Genomic DNA, 27,659 nt, shown 5'->3' on the forward strand with positions numbered 1-27,659 from the left:
GTTGAAACCCCAAAACCATTATTCAAAGACAATTCCTAGGTTACAAGGACTGACCTTGAGGATTAAACAAACATGGTTGGCAAATATTGTAAACTAGGTGGGCATATACCTACTATATGAATGTATCTACATGAACATGATCATGTTCTGCTATGGATGTTTTATAACAAAACAATCAGCTTAACAGTTCTCTTAAGAGGAACAGCATCAACAGATAGAGAGCAACATGAAGATTTTTGAATAGCATTAATTATACCACTGGGCAAGTAAAGCCATTAGATTATCTCCCCATTCCTTCTCCCCTCCAAGCCAGACTTCCACACTAGTAGATAAATGATTTAATTGTTGTCTACTCCATAGTTCTCATTTCCTAGGATCGTATTTGCCTTTTTCAGAAAACAGGTAGCACTAAATTATTGGACACTCCCACCAAGGTCTCATTCACTATCCAGTCAAGCCAGGACAATTTTCACAATAGTGGTCAACTCAAGGAGTAAGGAAGTTCAATCAGTTAGCTTTAGAACATTACATTCAGTTAAGGTAAAACAGACATTTCAAAGCTTTCAGCAACTGGCATTAACCTACAAACTAGACCAGTCTTCACAGGAGTTGCCACTGGCAATTGCTCTACTGCTCAGTTTCCTACAGCTTTGTCATTTAATTGCCACTCATCTCTCTAGCACAGACCTAGAATCCAGTAGGATTCTCCACCACTCTCTCAAGATATGTCATAAAAAGTATTCTGAAATGTGAACACACATCGTCTCAGCATCATTTGGAAAAATACTGGTTTTGAATGATAAACTTCTACATTAGAAAGGCTAGCAGCCTCCCAGCTTGTCCAGGTTAACTATGCCTTGATTTTTCTGTCCCTACAAAACAGAAGTTCTTTTGCTTTTATCAGAAGGTTCAACATTAGCATTAGGTTCAACAGTGGGCTCTGAAGAGACATGAAACAACAGGTGTTAATAGCAACTTTATTGTTTCACTGGTGCAAAATCATGATACTGAATAAAACTTGTGTAATGCATTTTCCCCTAAATTTACAGTAATGAAGGTTATACATATATCTATATAGATTGCAATTTCTCTATTTTTATACTATTTGGAACAAAATTATCTTGATAAATATGCCCTGTGCACAGTACTGGCCCTCACCGAATGTCACAGAGCCTTAATATGCAAAATATAACTTCTGTTTTTGAACATGGTACTTTGAAACTCTCCAAACATGCATTAATATATTCTAGTTTTTAGGGAAAAATATTACACTTAGTCTTAACTTGCATTAAAAGAAAAGCACAAGCAGAATCTGACATACAATAATCCCAAAAATCTGATGCTCTGTAAGGATCAGACACAGTTTCAGATGACAGTCACTGCCAGTTTAGAACTCTAGTGCTACAGAAGCAACAGTGAACAGACAGAAGAGAAATCAGAACCAGAAGAGCCCTACCATGTCACATGGATTTCAAAGAAAGTTTCAGCCATGCTAACTGATGAAACCTCTACTTGCTGGTCCAACCTTTCAAATTTGTTAGAGTACTCAACACAAGTGTTTGAAGTGCCAGACTGAACACATGACTGTTAACTTGACATTTCTGAAAGGCACAACCTATGAATCTATCTTAAAAAAACATACGGTATGTAAATGAAAAGAAATAAGTACAGTGTTTATCTTCCTAAAGAACAAGACCTTCATAAATTGGCCCCTCAGACTCTGGTGATTCCCTCCTCAGACGCAAGTGCTCCAGTGTGTTGTGAAAGTGTTTGTTAATTTGCTCTGTTTCTTCAGTGGACTCAAGGTTTGGGAGATCTTCTCTTATCTTCTGTATAAGCTGATTCAAAACCTGAATTGTCACCTACAGGAAAACGTAAACAGAACAGAAGTCATCAACAAGACCTGTGTATAAGTGCATAGACATTAGTTTTAACACACTTGTCTCTAAACTATTGATATTTGGACAGTTCTTAGAAATATTGCTAAGACTGTACGTAGACAAACTGTTGGAGACTGCCTTCTCTTGCTCCTCATAGGACCATTCTGATTTCAGAGTTTTGTGAGAATTCCCCCCATCCCAGCAAATGTGAAGAACTTCGTAAGTCATTAACCTGATAGCTTTGTAACTTTTACCACAGCATTTCTCCCAGTTTATTCAATACAAATTTAAAAAGCTTTAAACAAATAAAGCACATAACCAGATTGTCTATGCATTCTAACATAATCTGTTTCTTGTAGAAGTCAGTCAGGATGGTAATATCAGATTTAAATTTATTCTTAGTGACCAAGTCATTACGTAGGAAAGTATGGCTGCCTATGGTGTTAAGTCCAGCACTACACAGAACACCACAGCACAAAATGCACTGCAGACCACCACTGTATCCAGAGACTATTTTTACATCTGCCAAGTGCTTTGAAATTCAAAGTTTTATTTTCATCTCCATCAGATACAGCATCTCCTATACTAAAGCACTGCTACAGCAGGAAGCCAGTTCAGTTGTTGGAAAGTCAGCAAATCCCTAAAATCTCTTTAGATAATCTCTCAGAACAACAGGGTATTCATTAACATCTGCTCTTGATCAAATGATGATATCGGATGGGATGTTGATCTCTACTTGACCAAGCAGCTTTTTCAAACTGGGTAAGTTTCCTAGTTATCTGCTAACAGAAAGTGTATGAGGTAACTATCTCGGATTTCAGATGCAGAATTTAAGCTGGTACATGAGATGTCATATCTATTTCTTGAAATTAAAGCTTACACGAACCGTTTGTGGCACACTTAGTGACCTTGAACAGCTGTAAGAATTTTCTTTCCCTTATGTACATATTAAGTTAGGTACCTCTAAAGTTAAATGAGAAACTAGTAAGATTCTAAGTCCTACTAAGTTTTGATCTAATAAATATTTCAGGTACCCAAGTCTCACAATATTTAAGTTCATAACTAAACTGCAAACGTTTGGTGTTTTACCCCATGTAAGAAGAATGAAGTTTTATCCACAATTTTACTAGCATCTCAACAATTGACTATTCTGTTGTTATTACCAGAACTTGTGCCTCTTGTGAGAGACTACAGAGTAAGTTGAAGAGACATGATTTGGGGTATAAGTGTGAATGAAGAGCTTAAAGAAATGCTCTTTAAAAAAGATGCAATAGAGAGAATGCATTTCCACTCACCGCCTCATTTTCCTTTTCATAAAAATAGATGTATCTATTCAGAATTTCTATGAAAAGTTGGACTTGAAGAGAAGGGTCCATGCACTGATTTGCTATCTTCAGAGCCTTCTTTAGGCATTCCATCACTCTTTTTCCTCCATGAAGCTAGAAGGAAAAAAACCAAAAGTTACAAGAAATAAAAGAACCTTAGGGAGCTCCGGTATCTCTTCCCTTGGCACATATATGGCATTTCCTGGTGGTCTACCACAGAAATACAGAACTACACAAACTGTGCAGAACAAGCTGTTATTGAAAGCTTACTTTGCCTGACTGCCACCAATTTTAAGTTTTGTTAAATTAGGCAATAACATGAACAGTTGTTGAAAGCCTTCAACTATGAGATCAATGAACTCAATTTTGTAATATGTACACTAATGCGTACTTTGAGAAATACATTTCAAACACTGCTCTTTGTAATTACAACGGCTTATGTGACAAGCCCTGAAGAACACACAATTTTTTTTTACCTTTAATTTCAACAACTTGTATCTTTAATTTGGAAGTTTAGTAGTTCACGTGCAAACACAGCTACTATAATAAACACATACAAAATGCAGTCTGTACTTTGACAGCCAGTCTTAAACTAGTTGACACTCAAAAGCTTGCGTGGTACTTCCACCCTTAAATTTGAATTTTCTCCATTTTTGTATTTATGCAGCTTACACTGCAGTGAGATTTAGAAGCTTCATATATTAGAATACATTCCAACCAAATGTACATCACTAAGTGATATATCTACTTTAGAAATAAGCGCCTTCAGAAGAAAGGCAGAGCTATGTTGCTGAGGTAGGATGCGTTACGCTGCTGTTGCTTTATTCTTACCTCCTCTCCATTCTTGTCAGTATTTCGGCCAGACCAAAACAGATGGGCACAAGTGCTCACGGCCCGGCATTGGTCTGGCTTCTTAAGGAGCTTCGAGGCTGCCAGCGCACACTGAGTCCTCAAAGGCTCATGGTTCTCCTCACTGAAGCACTTCATCCTCTCAAATGTCCCAATTATCAAGGTGATTGCAGCCAGCTGTGCTTTTGAATCACTGATTTCATCTTCATAGAGAGAGAAGGCCTAGGCAGGGAGAAAGCAAGACTCTTAACCACTGCTTTAGAACACATCAGAAAAAAACCAAGTCACACCTGCTAGCGACATGGCAGACAAGTGTCCAGTTTTACATTTGTTAAAAACTTCAGGCAGGAAAAAAGATCTTTCATTGAGAGCGTCAAAATCAAGTTAAATCCACAGACTGGAAGTGTCTTGCAAGAAATACTTCTTACTTAAGTGGTCATAGTAAACAAATGTAATCCTACATATAATCTGAAGGTTGAGTTTTTACTCATTTCAAGCATCTGTTCAAATACAGAACTTCAGTAACAGAAATAGTCCCTGAAGAGGATTTGGTTCTTTAACACACAAAACAGTAGAGCAGAAATTAAGTGGTAGGTCAGTGACTGCAGAGTAGGTAAGAAAAGCGTTTGCACTGCTGCTACATGGATGAAGAGCCTTGAGAGAACGCACAAGACAAACTCTTGAACCATATCTCTAAATAGAAGGTACACAATTGTCATGCTGCTCTCATCTTCAGAATTATGCTGCAATAGCAACTGATTCAAGACCGTGAGGCAAGGCTGAGGTTATCAGTGACTCAGTTTAAGAATGTGCATTAGTAGCAATATTAGAGGAAAGGTTAGGACAAAGCTTGCAACATGGATAACATGAAATACATTGGTTCTTTATCTGATGGGGAGGATGGGAGGGTTTTCGCAACAAGTAAGGCTTAAGACCAAGTAACAGGTTTAAGTGGATTTTCAGAGTAGTTTATAATAGGTTTCAATACAAAGATTTGCATTAGCAAAGCCCAGCATAGCAGTTGTGAACACTGCAAATTTTTGAGAACTTCCAGAGTGCTTGTGGTCATGGCAATACCAGCTAGATAACAGGAGCTGGGAGACAGTCTTAGAAGCAGTGAAGGAGCATTTTATGTTGAGAAAGCTACACTCCTCCAGTGAGCCAAATATGCAAGTAAGAGGCAGCACTGCAACATACCACATGTTGTCAGACTCAGTATTCTAATTAGGAGCAATGGAGCTTAATTCCACAGCAGCCTGGGAAACAAGAATGAAGATGAGGAGTTTCTACCTAGTAGCAGTAGCTGTCAATCGTTTCAGATGTTTTAATCACACTGGATAGTTCAGTGTTCAGGAAACCAACCCAAGCCAAATTTAAGGTAGCACAGGACAGTGACTGTAATAGTTGGACACTCACCTGGGACATGAATTCATAGGCCACAGTTTCATGATTCTCAAAGCCAATCTCTCCTGCAGCCAGTGCTCCTTGTAGGAAGAGACGGAGAGGCAGCTCTGCCAGTTCTGCTTTGATCAGAGCACTGATGGTCTGATGAGCAAATGAGAAGATCTTCTGGCACTTCTTTTCCCATTTGTCATCCTAGAGAAGTGAAACAAGTCAAAGCTTGAACAAGACTACTGCTATAAGGAAAAGAGAATCTAAATTGTAATAAGATCTGTTAAGTGCTCCAGTCTGTTGTCTTCTGCATGCCACTCCAGCCATTTACTTACTGAAGTAGTAGTGCCCTAGCAGTACTGTGTTGATCTCAGTGGGTCTTCAAAGTATTTCTTCCATTTACAAAGAGTTCACACTTTTTTCCTACCAGCTCATAGAAACCTTCCTCAGAAGCCTACACTGAATTGCAGTTACCACAGCTATGCTTAGAATGTAACTGAGCAAAAGCCTCATTAGCTAAGTGGAGAAAAAGTCTATTCAGTCTGGAGCAATCAGAAGTGGAAGAGAATTTTAAAACATTCATTTTGAGGAGTGTTTTAACAAACAGCATTTTAACTTACTTCCCCATGGTATATCCCCCACAATAAGGGAAAATACATATTTAAGCTAACTATCTCAATCAGAAAGCATTAAAGGGCCAAAATGAATCAGTGATTGTTTTATCGTGCACTTTTGCAACTACCGTATAAGTTAACCTACAAAGAAGCGCTTGCTTTTAGAAACATTAGAATAGTATAGCTACAGATTTAGAAGTTGATGAATTTCAATATCCAGATTTAAATCAGTTTCATGCCATCAGTTGCAGTGTCCTAGTTCTCTGGTCTCCACATAAAAACACATAATCAGTCATCTTCATGAATAAACACAACTAGCCAATTTCTGCTTCACCATTCGTCAAGTGCTGAGGTAATTTAATATGAATTGATAAAAATCATCCTTAAATTAGAAAGCATTCACACCTCAAGTAAAAAATCTGCCTCGAGCAAAAAAAAAACCAAACCCCACTAGCGTTCTGTATCAAGTCTTAGCATACTGCCACCAGACAAAATGCATTTTTAAGAAAGCCAAAAAGAAGCAAGTATACAGGAGTTACCTAGAGGGCAACTTACCACTTTGGAGTTCTCTTTGTAGCGAAAAGCAAGCTGGTATGCAGCAAAAACCAGTGGTGGCAGTGTAAAACGAATACGTTGGTTCCCACCTGCACCGAAGTGTTTCCGGGCAGTGTTTAGGATCTGAAACAGAAGCACTGTAAGCTTAGAGAATTCTTGAAAGAGGTGTGTTATTTGCATCTATAACTTAATCTGCACTCTATGGAACAAAAGCATCAGAAGGACATGGTGTTAGCATCAGATAAACTACAGTATTTTGGGGGGACTACACACAAGTTGCTTTACTTGAATTAAATTTATGCAGTCCCTGTAGCTTTTTATGAGGCATCTGCCCAAACTTTTCCTACAGCTGCTTAATAAGTGTTAGGCAACGCTTGTACTATATTAACTGCAGATATATTTTGGATTGTGCAGCGAGATGGAAGTTGCCTGAGCTCGCATTTAATAATGACATTGGATACATTCTGTCCTCAACTCAATGGAAGCTACAAAAAGGACTATTCTTTCTTACAGTAGCCTGTAAGAAAGTAAAAGAAAGAAACCAAGTTTCATGAAACTAAACACATAAGTCAATAAGGCTTCTCATACTCAGAGAAAGACTACAGTGCCACATTCTGGTAGCCACACCTGCAACTTTTGCCATTTTTCCCTGTTTTCAGTTCTTCATTATGCTCATTAATGACAGCTTCTTTTATTGCCTTTCTCAGTTTTGAGCACAAACTGCACACACAACGTGTGCATGTGATGCACACATCGTCCTTGTTCTAAACCTGTGGAGAGGGACAAAGGAGCTCTACTTGTTTGTACTGTTCACCTCTCCCCTTCCCCTTGTTTTGGGATTATTTCTATCTATTGATATAGTTAGTCATGTATTCTCATAACGAGAATTCTCAGCAACAGCAAGAACTCCAGGTATCGGAAGAGAAATTAATCGGTTCCAAGCAAGCTAAACATTACATTAGTTGTTTGTAATAACCTGACTGCCTTTCAAAGGGGACAAAACTCAGACATGCCATATTTTACACTAAAACTTCTGAAACCAAATTTCAGAAAATTACTACTAGAGATCAGAGTTAAAAAGCGGGGTTTTTTTTTTGTTTAAGTGTCAGAACAAAAATGTCTAGTTACTACAGCCAGGTATTACCTTGCGTTCTGGTCATAGCAGTCCCATTACCACTTTGAAACAAGCAAGTGAACCTCAGTGTCCAACCCTACATACATTTTTAGATTACATCTAGAATTCATGTAAATAACATGAATAAATAGAAATCTGTCATCACCCATTATATAGTGTATTAGCCACTTTGCTTGTAATGCATCAAGGTGTTTGAATTTGCATTTCAGATCTCTTCCATACAGAATGCATAATTTAAAGTGAGATGCTGTGAAAATCCCATGGCCTTGGATTTTTTCCTATCGTTCCTGTAACGTAGGAAAATTTGATACAAGCATTCGTGATACTCATCAAGAAGCTATTAAGCATTTTTACTAAAAGGTGTAAAGTAGCTTACAGAATTCTATCCAAAAGGTAATTTGACAAGTCCTATGATGGCATTTAAAGGTGGTCAATCTGATTAAAGCTAAGCATTGCTAGATGAGAAAGAAGACAGCCTGATGTTCAGAAGCTTTGCAAAAACAGCTTCAATATCTCTAGCTATGCAAAGTCTTTTGGGGTAAAAATACATCAACTCCCTTAGTGCCAGCATCCCTCTGAGGGAAGCTTTGTTCTCTACTAGCAAAATACCCCATGTAGTTATCTTGGCTTTTCCTATATGAATATGATACTTGCTAGCTGTAATCAACCCATATAGTTCTTGAAATGAATGAGGACCTTGTTGACCTTCCTGCCTTACTGCAGCAATATTCAGAAATAATGCAGTCAACGAAGAGCAGGTCCTGAAACACAACTGTCTCCAATCCTTGTACAGGCCTTAAAGCTATGCTTCTCCCCATTACAGAAGTTGCGGCAAAGCTCTACATTTCAAGCAAGAAATTTTTATACAATATTTTAAACCCAAGCTAAATGAATGCCAGCAATGTTATGCATAGCTTCTACTGGATTATGTTGGTCTATTCTCACTGTTTATACAGTATGATATTGCTGCAACTTTAAAACAGAGTCAGCCAATTGTATTTCAGGCACACCGTAACTTCACAGTAGTCCGTACTCAGGCCTGAGCTCTGACTAGAGCTAACTAGCTGCCGCAACCTGTAACAGCATCCAACTGCAGCACATCATCTGCCAGCTTCTCCAATGGATTTTGCATAGACAGAATATCCCTGTCCCTCTGCCCCAACACACACTTCTCAAAACAGGGAGATCATTTAAACTTGAAATAAACTAAAGCCACAAATAGCAGATTAACAGAGAGCTACATAAAGCTTTGATGGATCAATTCAACCTATTAGGAGTAACATAACGCGTAAGTTTCAAGGCCATATCAAATCTGCTATTAAGGATGGACCTTAAGAGAGGAAAAACATTTGTAACCACTAAGCAGCAGTATACTACATGCTATATGAAGACCATATACTTACACTAATTAAAACCCCTGAGGCCAAACATATTAGCTGTATTTTCTGAGCTTTTTGTGTGTATTTTGATACTAAGAGAATGCAAATGGCATAGTGCTCCAAATTTCACTTGCTGCTTTTTAGATAGATGGTTATATGAAGCTGTCAGAATGTTAATTAAGAGTTACCACAAACTAATATAGTTGCATCCAAACTGCCACCTCATGGGATGACAAGTTTAAATCCACAAATGCTTGCAAGTCCTTGCCTACTTTTCCCAAATAAACAACATTTCATACTACCATTAAAAGTGTCATACATAATGTTTTCTACTGAGTTTGCAGTGCCAGAGCAGTGATGCCCCAGCTCCCAGCTACACTAAGTTCTTATATAGTAAATAATGCAAAAAGTGACAGTTCAGAGAGCACAAGCAGTCAGAAGCACTGATCGCCATACCAGATACTGTTGGTCAGGGTCATCTGAACGCAAAAGATGAATAAATCTTCCCACAAGACTCTGCTCATCAGCAAAGTCCTCAGGGTCAGGATCTTCAGCAGGCTGATCCGGTTGATCCTGGATCAGCGTGGATACCAAATTCATGATAGCATCAACCTGTTAAAGGCAATATAAGCTCTGTTTAAACCGGAGTAGTCTATAAGCATAAGTCGACAGCAACTGGGAACATCTTTACAGCCATTCGTAGTGCTGACAAAGCACTAGGAAAGCCTATTAGCTGGTGATGCTTTAGGACATATTTGCTGTACTCTCTGAAGAAGGGTCCCTCTTAGCACAAGTGGGACAGCACAGCAGTACAGAGGAAATTCAGATTCCAAAAGTACTATCCAGCCTTCTTTAGGTAGCAGGCCTACTTTTAAGGGGATTCAGGGTCTTTGTTCAACCCTAACAGAAGTAGTCTCTAGGATGAGGTTAGGTAAGATGTGCAAAGACAAGATATTTAAGAACATGGGTGGAAGAATTATCAAGTGGGATAAAGCCTGTGCTACTAAGATGGGGAGGCGGGGGCATGCAGGGGCATGAAGGCTGGGAAACAAAGTATGCCCTGCATGAAGTCACTTAGTATGTGTTTCCAAGTCTTCAAACAGTAGTTTAAATACCTAGAATTTCAAGTTAACTTATGTCATACCTGTTCTTGGGACACAATTTCTGTGTTATAATCCAATACATTGCTAAGCACGTAACAACTCATGCTCTTCCTGGACTCGTAATCAAAGTATTCAAAGAGTGGGTGAAAATGTTTTAGTTTCAGAACTGTCAGGATATTGTTGTAAGTATCAATAGGGATTTTCAAAAGTCTAGTCAGCTCCTTTGAAACAGCACTGCTTGTTGCAATACTAAAAGAAAATATATGCAAAACACACAATTAATCAATAGTTCACACATGTAGACAGATTTAAAGTCTGCCTCAATACCAATTCTGATGTATACCACAACATCTAAGCAATTTGCTGCTAGGGAGAAAGGAAATAAAGTATCAAAACAAGTCATATCTTGCTCTTTAGGATGTACAGTGGAAACTGCACATTTTAAGTTGCTGATAGCAGAAGCAGAGACTGTGGCTGCAAATTCAGCAAGATGAGAACTCTAGAGTGCTGTAGGGGATGAACAGATAATGACTACGCATAGCTTGGCATACACATTATGTAGTATACAGCTGTGCAGTAGGATTTATGCACAGGTGAGCAAGTCCTGGTTAGCCAGTAGTTTATCAGGATCCTCTATAGCTTGGCCCAAAAGCAGTAATCTTACACATCCAAAGCATGTGTCTCTGCTATCCTGCCAAATGTGGTGAAATGTAGAAGTCAAGATTTTAGAGCATTAATTGCCACTCCAGAGAGAATGCAAGAGACATTTACTTACTGTTCCAGATTAAGTTTGTTGAATATTTCCACGGTTGTCTCCAACACCTTATCAACATAGTCAACACGGTCCGGGTAGCATTTCATAGCCAAGTTAATGAGAGAAACTTGCAAAGATACCACATCCTCTGAGGGCATGTCCTGGCGAGACTGAAATTTAAGACAGCACTGAGTTGATAAAAAAGCATGTAACTTTGCAGAACAACTCCAAAAACTGCATGCAAGAATACCCAGCATACCTGTATAACAGTAGCAACCTGCTGTGAAAAGATGTCAAACAGTTTGATATCTGCTGGGATACCAGGTCCATCTTCACGATGTGCAAATAAAGCTAACCTGGTAACAGACAAAGGAAAGCAGCTTGGTCAGCATAGTTTTTCCACTCCTCAGACACAGGCCAGAATGAGATACTGGCAGAAGAAGCAAGTCCTTTAGGTACACTTGTAAGCTCTATTACAAGCAAAAAGGAAATTAATGGAAGTCAGAAGCCTTAAGAGCAACTGAGCCTGGTAAATATCAGTCCTGGAAAAGAGTGCTGACAGAGATGGCAAGATGAAGAAAGAGCAAGAAGGACGTTTCATAATCCATGTTCTTCAGCTAGTAGCAAGTGTTCTGTTCTTTTCAGCAGAGAAAGAGGTATAGAGTAGGCTGATGGAAGAGCAAATATCCTGCAGCCATTCAGTGATATTACTGACAAGTTAGACATCCAGTAGCATTCTCTGCAAAACAGCCGCCGCAGAAAACACAGAAGAAATATGCTGACTTAACTATGCTTTGTCTCCAAAGACAGACCAACATGTTTGGGACTTCCACTGTTTGCAAAAAGCAAAATACAACGTAAATTTGAAGTGGAGAAGAATACTTTTTTGGGAAAAAAAACAAAGCAAGAGATTGCTATGCAGCAAGCATCCAAAAGATGTTGTAGAGCTATCTCTATCTGTAACAGGAGAAAGTCATGCCAACCACCATTTCTGCAGAAATCAGATACAAGATAAGAAGAATCTTGTAGGAAGATTCTATAGGAAGGCTAGCACCTTACCAAAGCTGCAGCTTAAAGCTCAGCATTTCTATCTTTGCTTTCTAATCATTAAGGGATTATTCTACTCTGAATTAGAGAAAGACCTACAAAAACATTTAGGAAAAGGCACCCGATTAAAATTTTTTAAGTTATTTCTTACAGGGTTTCTAAACTTTGATTCTGAATGAACTTTGGGTCTGAAAAAGAGGCAGGTAAGAAAAGGTTGAGGTGCCAAAAAACTTCACTGCCAGGAAACACAGACATTGAACTACTCTTATATTTCATTAGGGTGGTAACAAGCAGACTTTCTAAAGCCAGGAACAATCACTGCCTTTTCTCAAAGGGACAAGGCAGTTTTTCTTGGCAACAGCTCAGAGGGTAAGGCCAGCATGCTACAAAGTATGATCAAGTTGCAGGCAGATGGCAGCATAATTAAAAGCTATGACCGGTTTAGTAAGGCAAGAAAGATCCCAAAGCAGTAAGACTATTTGCAGAAAGATTCCTTTAACGGGAAAGCCCCATGGGAATAGGGACTAAAGCTTCACAAGCTTCCTCAGCAGTCACTGATGTTCAGTTTCAATTATCCCATGCCAGCTGAAATAAAGATGAGAAATGCCAACAGGCACTACCTGTATGGGGCAGACTCGTATCTTAACTACACAATACTGAAACGCATAACAATTGCTCCTAACAACTCCAATCCAAACACAAGAGCAACATCTTCCCTACGTGCAAGAACATATCCACTCATATTCTCCAACACTTGCAGTAACATTGCAGTCAAAAGCACAAGTTGCCATACTCCAAAGAAGATAATGATCACACTGCCACCCTTCTACCCTTGTCCTGTAACCAAATGAGAAGGCTCTGGAAGACACTATTAGTGGCCCAACAAAACACAGTAGCAGTAAGTCTAGGAGGACAGCAGGTTCACTGCTAGTCAGTTGCTTACTGTTGTTTGTAACATTAAGAATAGAAAACTTGCTGTGGAGGTAATATCAAAGCTGTTTAAGTCCTCTAAGTAGACACGACAGCAAAAGCTACACGAGGAAAGCCTTCTTGCAAGAATTGCATTGCTACACACTAATGTAAGAACCTAGCAAAAGATCCTGTGACCTCTGTTGAAAGCAGTCTCAAGATAGACAGTCTCAGAAATTAGATTGTTATAGGCAACGCTTCTTGGGATTTGGGGGTTTTGTGGGGTTTTTTTTAAAGCTAACAAAATTATGAAAAATCTCAGCCACGGCAGCAAAGTGTAGGAAACCAATGAGTTCCTGTGAACATCTCTGGATGAAGACAGAGCTGCTTCTCTGCCAAATGCACAAACACTGAAAGATACTCCAGTAAGACCAAAGTCCTGAACAAATAGATCTGATGTAACCTGGAGAAAACAAACTACAGATTTGTTAAGCAAAAAATTAAAGATCCTAAGTTGTACCAGTTATGCTTAATATACATGCTCCATCTCCAGGCATTAGAGAAGATAAAGAAACAAAGCCACAACACCACCACTCATTGCTGAATGCCAGTGGGACTCAAAATCCCTACGGTAACTGAAGTCCATACATTGATTGGTACATGGACCAGATATACAAAGGTACATATGTTTGTGTGCAAATGCAAGGACAAGGCTTTTTTGAGCCTTCAAAAAGCCGTATAAGTGCACTTCCTTTCTGCAGTAAGAAAGTACAGGTACTCACTGGTAATCTGTGTTTTTCCTTTCAGGATACAAATCAAAACTTCAGTTCCGATTTCTCCCCCATATATGAATTCAGTGCAAGCAGTTTTAAGCAGTACCTCCACAGGAAAAAAAACACACTTTTGGGAGAACAGGCAGGAAGCTAGTGGTAAACTAAGAATTAAGAAGGTAGTTCCATTTCCTACTAGCTCTTCTCCGAAGAGGCATATGTTATGTTCTCTGATCAAAACTGCAAGGTAAAGTATCCTTGATATATGATTTAGCTATTAGGATCTTCAAGTTTTCAAGAGGTACCTATGACTGATACGGCTGTCAAAGTGAACACTGCTGCCACTTTAGTTCAGAAACATGAAATTGGTCGATACTAAATGGGTTGTTTCCTGGCTTAATCTGTTTACAAGTTTTAATCAGTCCTTAAAGCAGGTTTCATTGGAAGCTGTAAAAGCAGAGTCCAGAGAGCAGAAGCTATAGAAATAATATTCTTCCCAGCCTTAATTACAGCAAATAGAAAGACATGGAAACAGTGAAGTTAAGTGATATCAAAAATTGAAAGCTTTCAAATGCTAGAAGAATTATCATCTGCTTGTGCACAACACAAACTTAATTTTGAGCCAATTTCCACCCCCTTGGTCACTCACCTGTCAATTAAAGCAATAATTATATTTTTCACATTCACATTTTGGTGCAGCTCAGCACAGGCTCTGAGAAATGGGTTCAGGGTTTGGAGGTGAAATTCATCTGGGAAAACCTGAAGTTTTAGATCAATAGTCATCAAGTTATAAACTGGATTTGCCCATTGTTACACAGCAGTAAAATGCAACAGAGTAATTCTAAAGCAGATAGCCACACAGTAAATACAGTCTGGCCTACGAATGCTTTAGGGTTCCCCAAGCTGACCTTGACTGGGTAAATGCATGAAGCGAGAGATGCAAGACAAATGGGTAACTTGAGGGCCCAGCTATCTCTTACAATTCACACTGCAGGCACTGCTGCTCAGATGCTTACAAGCTTCTGCAACAGAAGGAGCACAAGATAGATTCATCTACACTCTGTCCCAAAATATGGGACAAGCCACTATGTTAAGAGTCCCAGTGATGAAGTTTTCCACTTGATGAGGAAGAGGTGAAAGTAGCCTGAATCTGACTAAAAGTACAGGAGTAAGTGTCCCTGTGTCCCATCACTGCAATTGAATTTAAGCAGCTCACCTGTATGATGCACTCCATGAGGTACTCCTGAGCTAAAGCATCTCTACAGTTTACAACTTGCTCCAATATTCCAGGCAGAACAATCTGGAACAGGAAAAAAAGTCTCGCAGTGATTTTACAATTACTTTCTAAGTTTATATTCACACATATGTATTTAAGCCAAGCAGAGCAGTATTTCTAACATTTCTCAGTTTATTCTTTACATAAAGGCTTTCTGATAAAACGTCCCAGTTTTCAGCAGTTCCATCCCTCAGAGGAAAAAAAAATCTGCTCGTCTCAGACACCTGTCCCTTTCGTACATTTTACGACCTGCAAGCTTTGATTTAGTAAGTCAGTGCTACTAGCTTTGCTGGCATATACCACTACTCAGGGTCTCAGCAGTACCGCTCAAAATTGTTTTCAGCAGCTCTATGGCAGAACTTACAAGGGACAGACTTCTAAACAATATATTTGCTTGACTATCAGTTCATGCAATAACAGTTTTCTTGAATGCTTTGGGAAGCATAGCTTCATTTAACTTGTAAAGTCTATCACAGAATGCTGTATGTGTACACATCTCTTAAACCAACTCATTATTCTATAAGTAAAATGAGAATCAGGAAGGAAAGTTTTAAGATTTCTTGCCAACATTACAGACAAGCTTATAGGAAAAATGCATGAGTCATGTCCTTAGCCTCACAACACATTATACAGCTTCATTACCATTCAGAACTTTTCCTCAGGTGAAGAGTTCAAGAAGCACCAGGATTATTGAACTTTTAGCATAGCTGTCACACTTCAAGCTGCTCATCTGAGAGTCCAAACTGGTTTCATTTGGAAAAAGCAACAGAAGTCAGAAAGAATGGACAGACATCCCACCTGCTTATATCGCTCCACATTAACACCTTCCAACTGACTGAGGCGAACCAGGTTTGTTCCTACTAGGATTCTCAGTTCCTGCCTTTCTCGCTCCCTTTTCTCTCTGTCCCGACTATGGCCCTGGTGTTGCATTCGCACCCAAAGTTTGTTCATTTCAGCAAAGTTCAGCAGCACAAAATCCATCGAATCACTGATGTCTCCAGTGGTTTCTTCACTGCAATTGAGAACAGGTTAGGAACAAGAAAAGCTTGTCAGAGGTATTCATCCTTCCATCCACTGGTGAACATCCAATTTTTAAGAAGGTAGGAGGGTGGGGAAGCGTGTGGTGGGATATCTGGGCTCATAAGAAAGGTTCATACCCTCACTTGTAAGAAATCTTAGTTCTGGAAGGGAATTCTTAATGGACAAAACACCTGTCAAGTCTATAGAGTTCTAACATATCTACTTCTCTCAAACCTGAAGAAAGCCATACAGAAAATTTAAATATGTTCCGTTAAAAACAGTCATTTTTTAAAGTTATATCCCATCTTTCTTACTCTGCTTGCTCGCCTTCATCTGGTAAGATATTCCTGGTACACTGCAGGAGATAATTTCTAAGAAAGAGGCCTCTAAGAGGATGCTGTACTCCGCGGCACATCTCCACCAGGTCTTTCAAAATATCTTTCCTGGACTGTGGAAATGACTTGACATAGACAACACCTACTGTTATCAGGAGATACCTGCAAAAGGCACAGAATCAAACAACAAATTGTAAAGTAACAATATCACGCTTAAAGGCAACAGTTCCTTTCTTCCATCCTGCCAGTATTACCAAAGGCAACAGTTCCTTTCTTCCATCCTGCCAGTATTACCAAAGGCAACAGTTCCTTTCTTCCATCCTGCCAGTATTACCAAAGCACAGAAAGCAATAAAATATCACTTAGGTCCCATAATTTGGATATTTAGTCAGCTTTCAACTCCTATTCTCCTCTGCTACAGAGCACAGCGAGTCTGAACAGCCACTTGACCTCATTACAATGCTTTATACACTGAATGTGTAAACGTTTAGCACGCATAAAGTTCTGAATGCTCTCAGACTAGCTTGTCTATACTTCCAGCACCCCACTAAGCTGGAAAACAGCCCTGGCACATATAGATAAGTAATCTATTATGGTGAAGCAGTTAAGCCCCTTTCACACTGTAGTCTAGCAGGATAGGTGTTATGCTCTTTGGAGATCTCCAGGCCTGTACTCATTCCTTCAGCATCTCTATATTAAGCAACAGGTAGAAGGAACATGCAAGATGCAAAGGACTCGTGCTCCAGTATACTTGGACTCCCCTTCAGCTTAAAAGAAAAAACATAATGCTCAGAACCTTCACATATTTGGTTTAGAGGCCTCAAGCCTCTCTGCACGCTTCTCTGCCTCATGCATGGATGTGCACAGAACCTCCAGGAAAGCACCAGAAGTGTTCACCAGTGAGAACTAAAGTCTACCTCAAGCAGGTAGGAAGACAACTCAAATGATTATGCAGAGGGGTAAAGACATTGTGGTAGTCATTAGCCAAACTCCAGAAACTGCATGAGGATGCAGCCTGGTGTCTCCAAAGCCTCCTCCTGGCATGAACATAAGGTCAGGAATTAAAACACTGCAGTACCAAGCAAAATCCAAGTCCTAAGCCTGAATATCTAGAAGACCTACTCCAGCCCAATGGTCACGTTTTTAAAGGTAAGCCTTCCAGTATCATCTCTAGCATGCTAACACATAGCCAAAAAAACATATTCAGAAACTCAAAACTTTTAAGTTACAGAAACTCTCAGCTTCCTTCTCACGCTTCTTACTCTCCAAAGAGACAGATGGTTACAAAGCACCTACTATGTGTGAGGATCCAAGACCTAGTTCCTCAGCTACAAGTTCATTAACAGATAACAGAAAAAGTTAATAAATGTGTAGTCAATCTCACTGATCAGAATGTGGTACTCGGTTAATCTTCCACTGACCAGCTCTTTACCCAAAAGCCAACTTTATTCCAAGATCAAAGTGCTTCCATCTTGGTCATGTGCAAAATCAACACATTGGCAGGAGGAACTGACCTTCTGCAGCTGCACTCTTGGCCTACATCTCAGAAGTCTCATAGCAAGCCAGTCTTAAGATATGCAGAAATACTATTCACCATTGCAAACTGAATTCTTGCTGTCAAGCAAGAATGCAGTGTCAATCATTATCTGCACCCAGAGTCTGACCACTATTTACCAGTTTTAACAAAAAAAACCCCACTAACATATACACACTTACAGTCTTGGAATAATATTTCCAGCATACTGTACTAGCTCATAAAGGTCTGCCACTTTCCTTCCTTTGGCAAATTCATCTGTCAGGTAGACTTCCAAGTAGTGTAGCTCATCAGAAATTGCCATGTCTTTTTCTCATAGTTAAGGATTTTAAGTTAGAATGTCTACAACAGTTTTATATAGTAATTTGCTCATTCACATCAAGGAGGAAAGATGCTGTACCAAATACACTCATGTCCAAGTCGGTAGTACTTCTGAAACAATAATCACTATTGGGATAAATGTGCAAAATTATCCCCAAGCCTTCAACCGTCACTTTTAGCATATTAGAAAAGGGGAAAAAAAAACCTAAACCAAAATAGCAAGCAAATGAATGTGATTGAACAGAGTATCTAAAGTAAAGGCGTACTATGTATCACAGAATATCATCCACACGTGGGGAGTAGTATTTCGGTATATTCACATTCTCTTCCCAAGTCTCATGAAAAGGCTCCCCTTCTTCAGATACCACAGTATGCATAAGTAAATACATCGAGGCACTGACTTATGGTTAGAAGCTAAGATAATAACGAAGGGCAAAAAAATAAGTTGGTTTTACAGATTTTTGGGGTAGCATACTGCAAGCAGAGTTGCAGTATCTTTATAGAACTAGACTCTTGAAACCTCCCAAAGGAAGATATGAAAGACATTACAGACCTGCTTGATACCAAAGGGAAAAGATGAACTTACACAGTGAGCAAAGAAGTGTATATTCTCCTACAATATATCCAGATAACTAAATACTGAGGAGAAAAGTGCTAGTAAATATCTGAGACAGACAAGATGCCATTGTACCAAAAAAGCAGATGAACATTTCATTCCAAATTCAGCACTTCAACTATTCGTTTCCTCTTCAAAGGATACAGAGCTCATAATAGCTCTTTGGAGATAACATAGAAGTCCGCAGCTCACCAAGCATGTTGGAAGCATGTTTCAGAGCATCCATGAGTTTGTTTTTGTCCTTTAGAGGAAGAAAGAGAGAATAGTCTGTAAGAGATAATACTAGGCAACTGCAGTATTTTAGAAAGCTACACTTTTAGCTTTTTTAAAAAAGCATGCAAAGGTTAAGTAAACATCAGGAAAGCGATAATTAAATCAAGTGATTTAGTATCTAGCTTGTACTATGTTGCCCACCCTAATCAAGTGGAACATTGTACCTGGAGGTGGTAAGAAGACGTATCTGAAGACAGAGCTACAGTAATAAATTGTAATACTAATGGTACAAAAAACTAAAAGAAAATTTTGCTTATGCAGAAATCTCCACCCACCACTCAGATTCTATCCAGCAAGCAAAACAGAACGGATTCCCCCTCGCAATCTGGTCTGTTGTTTTGCTCAGATCTCATGAAGAAACCTCTAGCAGACAGAGGATACACACTGCCAGCAGACCACTGTTAGAATTAGATTCCTCTTCCCCTACTTCTCACCCAAGAACAACACCTTACTGAAAGCCATAGTTTATTAGGCTGCATATAACTTACACTTATGATGCATACAATCACCTGGCATCACAGGATACAAGACAAACTTCTAATCTACCACCTATACATACTTGTTCAATCCATCACAAGCAGCAGCATCAATTTTTGGGGGAGAACGGAAGGAATTGCTAGTGTGATCCAGTTAGTATATTATCACTCAGTCACAGATAGCAGTGAAAAGCTCAGCTGCAGCTACTTCAAAGATTTCAAAAGCATTCCACAGACTACAAAACTGGAAGAGGTGTTACCTTTCTTGCTACTGTCACTTGGCTGCAAACAGTTAGCTTGGCTAACCATGTGAAAATATATGGGAATATTTAAGTTTTCATTGCAACTTTAAGCAGTTTCTCCAAATAAAAATAGGCTTCTCAAACCCAAGAAGCTATGCATGATGACATCATCTGCCTGCATTGGCTACAATTTCAAGATAAAGATCTCAGCATAACCCTAGCCAATGGTGTTTTCCAGTCACAGAAGAATTCATGCATCAGTCTACAATTAATCACTACAAAATTTATCCTGTGCAGCAGGTAATTCATTATTAGCCTCACGGTCTGTGGTTCATGCCAAGAAAAGACTACATGGAAAAAACAACAGTATGTTGAACATAAACAAGAATAGTTTCTCATCATATTGTTCCATATAAAATGAATTGGAGCAACAACCTTCTGATGTCAAATGGCAGGCTTATTCTCAGTTTAGGTTTACTTAAATGCAAGCACATAAATTATAAAGGTACATCTTTATAATTTATCTTGTCAAATACCAGAGTAAAATCAGGAAGACACATTCAAATAATACTCAAAGCTCACTCTCATTGAGTAGCTGCCTCATTTATTTGCAAAGCCTCTGCCAGAAAGATGCATAAAGGGTTAATTTTCCTCACAGCACTAGAGATTAGTATTGATTTACTGTTTTATTCCTAGCAGACAAGAAGCTTCATTGCATTTTGAAGTCATTCTTACCAAGCATCTCTTCATCTGGAAAGACTGCACCTTCACAGCCTGAATGGCTTCATCCAGGAGTTTTTCCTGTTCATCCTGCGGAGATTGCTGTGTTGTTGGCTGGAAGAAAAAAAAAAAAAAAAACACAGAACTCAATTTTTTTATGAAGCTGTTTATGACTTGATTCAAACTGGGTTCCTGTAGCTTAGAACACAGTGCAAGTGACACTGCAGTATGACCACTCAAGAGCTGTCAGAAATAGCTGTGTGATATGTAAGGGAGAAAGTTCCCAGTAATTTGCAAAAACCTGAGGGCAGGGAGAAAATAGGTTACGGGTAGCCTGTGAGCACCATTGCTTCTTGGAGTGCAAAGCCATGGGGACAGAACAGGGTCAACTTTTCCCTTCTAACATTTAGGGGTCAGGAACCCAGTGCAAGTATCTGGCAAGAAAAAGCCTCAAGAGAATGCAAAGACATCACTATGCTGAGAGGAAGCATTGTTACTTCTTTCCACAAAGCTTCAAAGCAATGCCCAGACCGCACACACTGCAGCTGTACGGATGCTTTCCTGTACTCTCAAATTACAAGTTCTCAATTAACTGCTATCTGAGCCACACAACTCTATTAAGGACAAGTTTCAGATAAGCAAAGGATAAAGTACAGTTAGTGCCTTCCAGAAGGCAGAAGCCACTTGCAGAAGGCAATAGAAAACTGAAGAGAAGCAACAACTCTTCATGTCCCCTACTTGTCCCAGTGACCCTCTTCCTCTTACCTCTCCTCAAAGAGCCACATTCCAGACCTTCAACTTGAACTTTCAACATCTTTCGCCTTTCCAAGGATCATACTGCTTTTTCTTATAATATTAAATCCATTGCTTACAGCCTTAGATTTCCCCCCAACCCAGCTATAATAGGCCTCCTCCTACTGCAGCTGCTCCCTGCCCTCTACCAGATTGATGAGATTAGTTTCCATGAGCATCTTTAAGTTATCCTCTAAGATGTCCAAATTTACTTAGATCAGAACTCCTAATGCTCTCCCCACCTGCAACCAGCCTTCTCCTAACACCTTACAAGGAAAGGCCACCATCCACCTATTGTTTAGGCCCAGTCTTCAACATCTCATTACAGCCTCCCAGCCTCTCCCAATCTTGCAGTTTGTTTTCAGATGGCCTCTCTGAAATATTGACAGAGATAAAAGCACTGATGTTGTGTCCCAATTACATCTTCTCTAGTCTTGACAAATATCATGTACACAGTGATTTGCACAGCAGGTTCTCTGAGCCTGCAGCTTCAGTAAATTCTCAACTATTTATATTTGTTCCCCTCATCCACTGTGTTCAGAAGGTTCCTGGTCTCCTCTTTTTAACTAAATCTCAGTAACAAGCTAGCATGCCATGAATTACATCATCCTAATGTTCTTAAAAACAGTATCTTCAGTACCAACTCCTCCCACACACCCCATGCTTGGAGTCCCCATAAGTATCTTTTGAGAACTGAGATTAAAATTGAGGTCTTCATTAAAATAGAGAGATTTTAGTTTAACAGCAACTTAATGGTTATAGAGCATTGCAGCCTTGGCACACTCCTGTTTTCTCCCATATTCAATTGGGTTCTTGTTCTGCAACTAGAATCTCTCTAATAACAGTCACAGACAGTATCTCCCCCTTGTTCTCCCCGCTATCCTTTTCCACATACAGAAAACAGACAGTGCCATGCAATACTGTTCTTGCCTTGATCACGCCCAAATAGGCGGTGAAACTCTGCCCTTGAAGGTTTTCAATCACCCAGCTAGACAAAACCAAGGCTGATCTAACATTGGTGATAATCCTGCTTCAAGCAGGAGGTTATATGACATAAGGTTCCTTCCAACCAACACTTCTATGACTCAATGTGCCTCAGTAATATTCAAACCATGCACAATAACTAATTAACAAATCTATTTAGTCAACAGCAAAAACCACCTCTGCTAATTAGAGTGACTGCACCTCCTACAAAGCTCTCTCTATAATTAATCACATAAAGTGCAGGTCTTCCAAAAAATTATTTAAGCATAAGGTGAAAGTACTATCCATGGCTAGATGACCCTATTTCCCAGGCAATTCAACAGCTACAAACTCTTAGAAAACCTCCAACAGTGAAGCAAGTACATTCTGCCAGCAGAACTTTGCTGTAATTGCTAAGTTTTATTTATTCCCTGACAGATTGGACTTTCAAGGAACAGAAAATGACAATGCTAGGACTAGCGTGCAACAATCCGTATCAAAACATCACGTAACAGACTTGCTGAATTATATCTATGCCAGAATGTTTGTCACATTCTACAGTCCCCAAACCCATACTAGTGCTTTAGAGAAGATACATCACTACTGAGCTGCATGCCATATGCTCTAACCACATCAGATCTCTCTATATTAAAGAACAGCTAAAAACAGTGCAGTAACGTTAACACTAACCACAACTTCCTAAGCCCCCTTCTCCTAATGGGCATTAAGCTTACACAGCTACCAGTCCTGCTCTGCCATCCCCAGTTGTTCATGTGGCCACGTAGCACTGGGAGAGCTGTTTAGGCTGCAGAGCATCAAATAAGCTAGAAGACTAGCCCAGCTGATTAATAGTTTACCATTCACCTAGTTCACCCTACAACCACATAAAACATTGCAAGCAGGGCTGTGAAAAGGCAGCCTTTTGACAGCAACACCAAGTTAAAGCATTTATTGAAATACATAATATTTGCTACAGCTCCAAGAAGTGGTTGGCAGAGCGCACATGCATCAGTTTCCTTACTTTTGGTGTGAAAACCACTGGTTAAAGCATAATGGCTACTACAAGTTTGAGACTACGCTTTACATGATACCAATAATGATCTCATCAGAAACACCTAGCTAAAGGTACACACTTTCTTATGCAACTTTAACCACTGTCTTTTAGCAACAGTTGGGGAAATAATGGATTTTCAGAGCCTTGCTCTGTTGGACCTACCTTTCCCATTTATAATGAACCAGAGTCAGCTTTACATCAAATTCTGTCTGCATCAACAGAAGACATTGACAGTATTTCCATTTCTACTCAAAATTTGAGCAGCAAGTTCCCACACTGCATTCAACACTGGGACTGTACTAAGTACATGACTGAATTCATCGACAGAAGCCATTTCCATGTTACCACTATAAATTAACTTTTTTTATTCTGTATCTCTTCAAGATTAAGAGTAAGATTATATTCATATCTGTTCTGATTTGAAGACTAAGGCAGCGACTGGTTTAGACAAAGATGTCTTTACAAGGGTTCTGCACTTCATGTCTGAAGAAAAGACAATCTCAGCATTTTACAGTTGCACAGGTAGCGAGATAACCTACCACTGACTGTGACGAGCATGCAACGGAAGCAGCCTGAGGTGTTATTTGTAGCAGCTTTACTTCTATATGAAGAGAAAACATCTTAACAGCAGCACCACTGAACAAGTTCCAACTCTTTCTTACTTTTCAGTTTTCAAAGTCTGAATATTTATCAGCTTACCCTTTTATTTCTACTTCAGAAAGCAAGCTACTTTCAGCTTCAGAACTATAGAGGTTTCCACACATAACCTGGTTATTATCAAGTGATACACAAGATCACATTAAGATTCACATATCCTGACACACACACATGAAGTCTGAGGAAGTTGTAGCAAAAAGCAACTGAAGTAAAGAGAACGTACAGCAAAAGCCTACCAATCACAGCAGGGCACACACCAGACTAGAAACCAGTTCTTCTGTCAGATACAATGTTGAATAAAGCTGTTTATGCTCTGTATCTTCCACTTCAAATTAGGAACCTAATAACACAAGACGGTATTTTCAAGTGTTATTTTATCAAAAAATGCAACTGTGCTGTGGAGTCCTATGCCAATCTACAAACAAGAATCTTGAACATAAGCTTTTGAAGTGGAAGGTACTTTGACGCTGGAGAAAAGCAACAGTACTCCGTAATCAAGGCACAGAATGTACTGCCTTGTCAACAACATGTACAATAAGGTATAAACTCCAGCACAAACACAAGATAAGCAATTTATAGCAATTATGCAGCCACTTAGACTTTAGAAATGCCTGAGCCCTACCCCCATTAGATATGCTGCAAATGTTGAAGAAAATAGGACAGTTGATGTGAACACAGTTTTCTGCTTTACTTGTTCCCTAACCTTTTTTCCTCTGAAGCCATAAGGAAGGAAGCGAGCAGCGGAGAAGGGACAGAGAACTGCCTCTTTCAGCTGCACTATCAGTTTCTGTACAAGAGACCATAGTCTTTCTCTAGCTTTGAAGAAAGGACTATCCTAGGTTACCACATGCAAGTTATGGAAGTCACAACACACAGCAGCTGAATTCGGCAGGGGGGTGAGGAGAGCTGGCTTTTAGTGTGGGTTTTTTGGTGTGTGTTTGTTTGTTTCAGGTTTTGTTTCTTTGGTTTTTTAAATAAAGGCTAGTGAACTCTAAGTTGCCTTGCAAAACAAGAATTTTTTTTAAACCCCAAGCTAGCTTGGAAGAAGTCTACTGCCTGGCTGATCAGAGTGGGTAATACAAGTCATCCTGCAGATAACAATTAGAAAAGGGTATTATTGCAGGAGCAACCATTATTCTGGACCATGCCTATCCTCATAATAGCAACTATTCTCAAACATACAAAGTGAACATCACACCTATATATTGTGTACGATTTACTTATTTTCTAACACTCAGTTCCATGGGAAGACTTCATAAGATTCATACTTAGTTTCATACCTGACAGTTAGCCACACTCTGGAGATGGTTATTATTTTGGGTCAATGTGTTGACTAGCTAAGATGCTCATTCCACTTAAAAATCTGGTAACTTGCAGTAGTCAAGAGAAAGAATTACATAGTATTGAAATACAGCAGAATTCAGCTTGTGGAGCCTACCAAATAGCTTGTATTCTGGCGATATAGGTATCTTAAGCTGGATGCAGAGTATAAATAACACAAAGTAGAAGGTTTTGCTTCTGTTCCATTCTGAAGTGCATTTTCATCTAATCTCCAAATGGTTACGTACTTTTCTTTAGGTAACTGATGTGCTTACAGCCTATTCCACACATGACTTTTCCTTCTGTTTGCTCACATGCTTGTGTTTAGTACCACAATGAATGAGATTTACCCAAGGAGGTTTTTTGCCTCCTCCTAGTTGGATTTTATTAGGACTACCTACCAACCAGTCACCATTGAGACACTTGAAATTAATGCTACCCAAGACAGAAGATGAGTTAGCTACGGAAGCTCATCAGGACAACTGCCAGCCTACAGATGAAGCCTGGGTGCACACAATGCATTGCTGTAGAAGTCATTGAGCTGCTCGGAATGAACAAAAAAAACATAAGCATTTTACACCATACAGGAAGTATTACTCTGCAATACTAAAGGTAACTCCAGAACTTCTATTATATCTCACAGTATAGGAGCTCAAAGATGAACCAGAGAGAAAAAAAAACATTTTTCACATGTTTAAACTAGTACTTACTGCCACAGGAAGCCACAAGACAAGAATCAAGGGGCTGGACTTTTTATTCAGGGGATGATCAAGAACAGCCAGAGCCCTCTTAAAATCAGTCTTGTTAAAGGTACTTAAACATTCAGCTTCAAGGTTTAAACCAAGCTCAGCCATAGGAAATGGCAGTGGAGCCTAATTTGGTAGAGGGAAATATATCCCACGTTTAACACTTATAAGTTTATTTTTTCTGAATCACCTGATATCAGCTATTCTTAGAAAGAGGACATGACACCAGACAAGTCTCAGGCCAGTTCCCATGGAAGTGACAGGCAGAGGAAAGTTGTGTCATTCTTAAGTTAGTGACTGCCACAAAGCATTTATGTGGGGGACAGAGACTGCTATCTATGTAGATTTAGCATTTCTCATCACTCAGTTAAATATTTTCCATTCATCTTTCAAGTAACATTCCAGGTTTTGCCCCCACACACTCCTCTAGAGGATATAGTATTAAACTGATGCCAACATACACATAACTTTAAAGTCTGTGCCAAAAGCCTAAGAACTGTGCAATCCCTGCTTTATAAAGCATTCAGTTAGCTTTTGCCTCACTGTCTAGACAGTTAGTACTGTTTATACCCCACACTTAGGCTAATTAACACACCATGACAGTTATAGCAAGTGCTGCTTAAAATTTTATTGAATATTAAATACCACAAGACACACTAAACAGGTAGACTTTTCAGTTTTACTAGGAAACTTGACTGTCCCCTTATTTTTATTGAAAATTGAAAAGCATTTCTCAATAAAAGCTACTTCCATGCTGAAATTTCAGGTTTGCCTCTCTAATAAACACCAACATTTGTCCCAAAACAGCTCTATCGAGCTGGGCCCACCAATGCAAAACCATCTTTTCTGCAGGAAGAGAAAGGAGGTTCACTAGGAAAGTCTGAAACAGCAGTCCTGGAGGGTCAGGAAGAACTGAACACCAGACTGCAATGTGGACAACAAGAGCAGATACGCACAGCACTAGAAACGACATAACCTCGGGTTTATGACAAGAGCAGCATGCTAAAATACACTTAAACTCTGACCACAACTGCAGGAGCGGTTCCCGAATAAAAACACCTACTTCCCCTGCGCTCCTACAAGAAAGCTCCGTTGGACCCAGTAAAGCAGTGACTTGCACTGACCCGCCGAGGCGGCGGACCGTGGGCAGTGTTCACCACAGCGCGAACCGTTACCACGGACACAACGGGCCTAGCCCTCACCTCAGCCCCGCCCGGGCCGGGCCGGGCCCGGCGGTGGCCTCCGGGCCCGGCTCCGGTCCCCCCCCCCACCGCCGGCCGAGCGCAGCCGCTGACGGCGCTCCCGAGCAGCAGCGAGCAGGAGCCCCCAGGTCCAGGCCGGCCCCGCGCGGCCGGGCCTGCCCCTCGGCCACCGGCGGGCGCGGGCCGGACCCCTCCCGCCTGCACACACGGCGGCGGCGAGACCGGCGTCGGCACCGGCTCCCGCGGGCCGCACCCCGCCGCACCCCACAGCCCCCCCCGCCGCGGCCCAGCCCCCCGCGACCCCTCACCATGGTCGCGCCGCCGCCGCCGCCACAAGCCGCCCCCACCAGCAACACCCTGCAGCGCCGCGCACCGTCATGTGACCGCGCCGCCCGCCCCG

General features: G+C 40.1%; 1 protein-coding gene across 1 annotated transcript; it reads right to left on the bottom strand.

Moving 5' to 3' along the window:
- Positions 1-961: 961 nt before the first annotated feature.
- On the bottom strand, positions 962-27,601 carry VPS35 (VPS35 retromer complex component). The gene is made up of 17 exons (XM_050903719.1): positions 27,568-27,601; positions 20,541-20,639; positions 18,959-19,055; positions 18,060-18,183; positions 16,323-16,505; positions 15,787-16,000; positions 14,929-15,012; positions 14,362-14,471; positions 11,246-11,342; positions 11,008-11,156; positions 10,274-10,481; positions 9,586-9,741; positions 6,616-6,738; positions 5,471-5,650; positions 4,037-4,276; positions 3,176-3,319; positions 962-1,862 (listed from the first exon to the last, which is right to left on the bottom strand). The coding sequence occupies exons 1-17, from the start codon at positions 27,568-27,570 to the stop codon at positions 1,683-1,685; spliced, it is 2,391 nt and encodes a 796-aa protein (XP_050759676.1). The 5' UTR covers positions 27,571-27,601; the 3' UTR covers positions 962-1,682.
- Between the last annotated feature and the right edge of the window lie 58 nt (positions 27,602-27,659).

The sequence above is a fragment of the Gymnogyps californianus genome, chromosome 12 (genome assembly GCF_018139145.2).
Source record: "Gymnogyps californianus isolate 813 chromosome 12, ASM1813914v2, whole genome shotgun sequence".
NCBI classification, from domain to species: Eukaryota; Metazoa; Chordata; class Aves; order Accipitriformes; family Cathartidae; genus Gymnogyps; species Gymnogyps californianus.

Excerpts from the sequence above, each read along its gene's own strand:
- VPS35 (XM_050903719.1), bottom strand. Across the intron at positions 11,343-14,361 it reads ATTATTGCTTTAATTGACAG|GTTAGCTTTATTTGCACATC; the intron begins GTGAGTGACCAA and ends GTCTGTTACCAG. Across the intron at positions 4,277-5,470 it reads CCTATGAATTCATGTCCCAG|GCCTTCTCTCTCTATGAAGA; the intron begins GTGAGTGTCCAA and ends CTCCCTGCCTAG.